The 5,018-nt window shown below is 47.6% G+C and overlaps 1 protein-coding gene across 1 annotated transcript; it reads right to left on the reverse strand.

Moving 5' to 3' along the window:
• LOC117557899 lies at positions 1-2,950 on the reverse strand. Its single transcript, XM_034233899.1, is given in 5 exon segments — positions 1-625; positions 627-1,191; positions 1,194-1,496; positions 2,307-2,565; positions 2,657-2,950. Coding segments are annotated over 5 exon segments (2,046 nt in total).
• Between the last annotated feature and the right edge of the window lie 2,068 nt (positions 2,951-5,018).

Consider the following 5,018-nt stretch of genomic DNA (forward strand, 5'->3'; position numbering starts at 1 on the left):
TTAGAAGAGAGAGAGGAGATGCAGGGGAGGAATCCTGACGGGTTGAGCGCTGGCTCCTGGGCAGAGGTTCCGGAATGTCTGGAAGTGGAAGCGAGAGAGGGAATCAGCCACTGAGTTAAGGTGGCCGGGAACGTGACGAGCGGAGATGAGGAAGTTGTGGATGATGGAAGACCACGTGATGCTTCTCATGAACGGCATGATGTCGCGGCACGGGGAGCGCGCTTTATTAATAATCCCGACCACTGATTGGTTGTCACAGAGTACTGAGATCCGCTTCCGGGGCCAGAGGTGACCCCACACGTGGCAGGCAACAGCGATCGGAAAGATCTCATGCAGAGCGGAGGAAGAGGCATGGCTGGGGAATGACGGAGGCCACGAGCCTGCGAACCACTCTCCCTGGAAGAAACCCCCAAAACCCACGGATGGGGCAGCGTCCGTGAAGAATCTCATGGAGTCGGAGGAGTACACGAGGTCGTCGTAGAAGAAGGTGACGCCATTCCAGTGTGCGAGCAGGAGGGACCAAAACCGCAGGTCTGAGCGGCAGCCTTCATCTAGGAAGACGTGGTCATGGAGGTTTTCTGCAGCCGACGCTGTATCCAGGAGCCGGGAAATAAAAGAGCGCCCCTGGGATGATACGCATGGCGAAGTTGAGGTGCCCGAGCAGGGAGAGCAGCTGCTGCTTGGTGATAACTTTTTGCTCGCAGAAGGCTTTTGAGATGTCGTGAATGCGCTGCAGTTTGTCCGTGGGGAGAGACGCTTCCATGTCTACAGAGTCGAGTGTAATGCCCAAAAACTCCAGGCGTGTGGTGGGACCTAGCGTTTTCTCTTCTGAGAGGGGAACACCTAACTCCTGAAAGCATAGTTTGAGTTTTGCTAAAGAGGCGCCTGAGTTGTCCCGAGGGGGATCTATGAGGAGGAAATCGTCCAATAAGTGAAGGACAGAGCGGATTCTGACGATGTTCAGGAGGATCCAGCAGAAGGCTTCGGAAAAAGAATTAAAGATGCAAGGGCTACTTCTGCACCCGAAGGTTAAACGGACAGCGAAGTAGAATTTGGACTCCCACCTGATACCGATCATGTGCCACTGAGATGGGTGAATGGGAATTATTTTGAACGCGTCGGTGATGTCTGCTTTGGTGAGCCACGCTCCTTGCCCTGCAAATTTGATAAGCTTGATGGCATTATCGACTGAAGCGAAAAATACTCTGGGGGAATAAGGCTATTAATGCTGCAAAACGGACCAGCGCGAGGAGCGGACAGATCGAAAATGAGCCTTTTCTTCTCGGAGTATGTGCGTGTAGCGACCCCTATTGGGCTTGTCCGGAACACTGGGAACGGAGAGGAATGGAAAGGACCGATTAAATATCCTTTGTTGAGCTCTTTTTGAATGAGCTGAGAGACTATGGTGGGTTCTTTGGCGGCTGACTGCAGGTTTTTAGCCACTAAAGTCACTGAGGTGGGAGAAAGGACCCCTACCCTGAACCCTTGAGAGAGCCCTGATAAAAAGATAATCAACGAACACGGGATTTGGGTGAGTCGAAAGCGCAGCTGCTAAGTGTGTGGTGTTAATGGGAGTCGAGGGGTGATGTTTTAAAAGGTTTTTCCACCACGTTGATTCTGGCGCGGGAAAGGGGGCCGGCGCCTGGGGCAAACTGAACTCGGGTGAGCATTACAATAAGGGTAAGAACACACGTTCTCATTAAAAGAAACGCAAATCTTATTATCCCTTGCTTGATCACCTAACGGTTTGGTTTATTGTTCCCGGAATACTGCGTGGGGAAAACGCTAGACCCGGAGAGAGGCACTGAAGGGCAGAGCGGAGAGGTGTGGCCCTGCGCTCCGCAGCTAATGCACGAGACGACTTGTTGCCCGCCGGTAGCCATTACGAGCAGCTCGGTATCCATCACGGACCAGTCCAGGCGGATGTTACAATGAGCTAAGTGTAGCGCTGCTTTGCTAGAGAAGCTTTTATGGTATTGATAGAACACTGATTTCCCGTATTTGATGTGAAGATCGCCAATCATGGCCAGATAAGCATCTTAACTCCACTCTCCTTCCAGGGTAAACTGCGCAGAGGACATCGCGGAAGATGCTAAAAGCTACCAGAAATTGCCCTATAGAAAGGTCTTTGAGGAGCCGGGGGTCTGCGGATTTAAATACCGCAGTAATGCTTCCTCCCGTGGCGATGGCTTTGTCGCACTCCGGGGAAGGCAGAATAAGGCTAACCAAATAAATGTCTTTCCCGTCGCGGATTTTTGCTCTGAGCCGTGAGGAGATGTTAGCGGCTTGGGGAATGTAGGGCCTACCTGAGGGAGGAGCCGGGAGGGCGAAAGCCAGAGAGTGAGAAGGAACTACCATGCCAAATGCAAAATCCTGACCCGGCGGGGCCGCCGAAGAGGTTGAAGCTCCGGCCTGGCCTCTCTCCATGGACTGAAGGCGAGCGTCGATTAGCAGCATAGAACTTGCCAGAGATTGCAGTGTGTTGGCTAGGCTGCCATCGAAGAGGGGCTGAGTGCCGGAGCACCCGGGCTGAGCGGCGCTGGAGTGAGCGGCGCTGGAGTGAGCCTGAGGAGTGGAGGATTTCTTGGCCGAGCGAGCTCCTGGAGGACTCGCTTTTTTAGACCTTTTGCCCCCTCGGCCGCGATAGCGCCCTCGCCCTCTTCCGGGGGGGCTGGCTGGAGCTGCTGGGCTGGGAGACCGCACCGGAGGCTTGGTCCGACAGCTCACGGAGCTGGGAAAGCAGGAGATCTGGGGCTGGGGTGATGCCCTGCTTCCGGAGATGGGCGACGAGGAATTCTGCCTCTGCTGTGCGAGAGCCGCTGCGGGCGCTCAGACGAGAACTGAGGCGACGGTGACTTGAGGAGTTTGACGCTTCCTCTGGAAGTGCATCGGAGATGGGATCGAGATCCTTCGAAAAAAGTAGGTTCTCTGAAGAGTCTGAATTAGACATGTTTGAGGTTTTTCGTATCAAGTGTTTAGGCGTAAGAGGGTAAGCTACCAACTTGTGCGTTGACACCTGGAAGACAGCTGATAGAAAAGGGGACAGCATATATAGAAGGATTAACAGGTGCGATAATTAGGCTTGTGAATGGAGGGAAGTGATAGGTTAGCTAAGGAGTGGCGCTCCCTGTCATCTAGTGAAGGGAGCGAGTATTGCCATGACGTGCAATACGGAGTGATAGGTCTTCCCATAGATATATATAAACACTAGATGACTCACCCGCGCTGCTGGCCAATGGAGACCGACGTTGCAACTTGGCCGCCATCTCGCTACAGGCAGTGCTCTCATTCATAACATTATAGTTTACTATTTAAATAACCATAGCTTGCTCAATTTTCAACCAATTTTCAAACGGTTTGGTTTTTTATAAATATCAAAGATGTAGTTATGATACTGCATACTTATAATCATGGACTTTCATATGAAAATAACATTAATCAGATAAAGCAATAGCTATACACACACACACACAAAGTATTTATATTAAATATTTGCCGGTGTATATATTTCCATTTATTTTATTATATTGTTAATATTTTAAATAAATTATAAATAAATTATAAAATACATTTATATTTTATATATAAAAATCGGTCTCATGTTACCACTCTGTAAGCCAAGAGTTGTTAATTTAGCAATGCCTTAGCTTGAAGAACAGGGACACAAATAATGACAATAGCATATGTTGGTATATTATTTAGATATTCACACCTTTATCAGAAGAACCAAACATAAAATGTGGTCACAGACAGTTCTGTATAATTTATCACAATTATTTTTGACATGAGATCTTCATATCATCCTAGTTTCTAGATTTGTAAACAAATCCAGAACCTTTGAAATATGTTATTGAAAAAAGACCAAGAATAATATAAACTGTACCATGTGTCCTTTTGTGTCCTTCTGTATTCCATTTGTGGTTTGTCTTGTCTCACCCCGGCTGATATATCACAAAATCCACTGTTTAAATTGTTCCCTATATTGCCCCTATGCCCCTGTAAGGTGTCCTTGGGTGTTATGAAAGGCGGCCCCCCAACATAAATGTATTATTATTATTAAGAAGAACAACTTGGTGTGGTGTGGAGGGAATGTAGGAAGCAGGAGCAGGTGGGGAGAGATGGGGCTTCAAGGTTATTTGTTTTAAATGTGTCTTGGAGATAAGGACCAGCTGCACACAATAAAATACAGTATAACACAAAACCAATAAGACACACGGTGACACATGGCACACCAACAATCAATCATCGTCCAGCCTCAGCTTTGGTATTCTTTCACAACCATGTTATGGGTTTATTAGACTAAGCAAACATAAACATATGTGGTGATCCCACGGGTTCTTGTTTGCAGACAGCGGCGATTGGAGCATCCGTAGGCTGCACAAAAGTCCGGCATAGTCAGGTACTTCTGTAAACACAAAGCCAGCAAATTCCTGTATCATAATGCAAGATGTTTTTAACAAGCCAAACCACTTGGAAGAAATCATGTGTAACTTAAGTTATGTTGAAAAGAAAGAGCAGTTCTGCCTCTCCCACTGGTGTAAAGTTGCTGGGTCAACTTTGTAATACTAGGTCTCACTCACAGCCTCTTGTTATTAGCCAGCTAATAAATACAACCACATACACAAAGAAAAGCTGCAATTTCAACATGTCCAAGCATCCTGTATCATAGCCATGCTAATAATGTTTATAATAAACCAAACCGTTTGTAAATCAGTCAAGATTTCAGCGAGTTAAGAGTATTTTTGTGCAGATCACTCACCTTACAACAGCTACCATAACGCGAATCAGAGTAACTGTTGACTGTAGCAAGATGGCGGCCGGTCAGCTACGCTGGAAAATCTCCCATGAGCCATCTAGTGTTTATATATATATATGGGTCTTCCTGCCTGAACTTGCGCTAAGCTTCATGTGTCGGTGTGTGCTTTCATTTTACTGTGTGTCATTTCTCCTTGCTTAGAGGACAGCATAACTAAAAAATCGCTCAACTTACCCCACTCTCCCCGCAGAAAAAAAGATGT

Source organism: Gymnodraco acuticeps, unplaced genomic scaffold (assembly GCF_902827175.1).
Source record: "Gymnodraco acuticeps unplaced genomic scaffold, fGymAcu1.1, whole genome shotgun sequence".
In the NCBI taxonomy this organism is placed as follows: Eukaryota; Metazoa; Chordata; class Actinopteri; order Perciformes; family Bathydraconidae; genus Gymnodraco; species Gymnodraco acuticeps.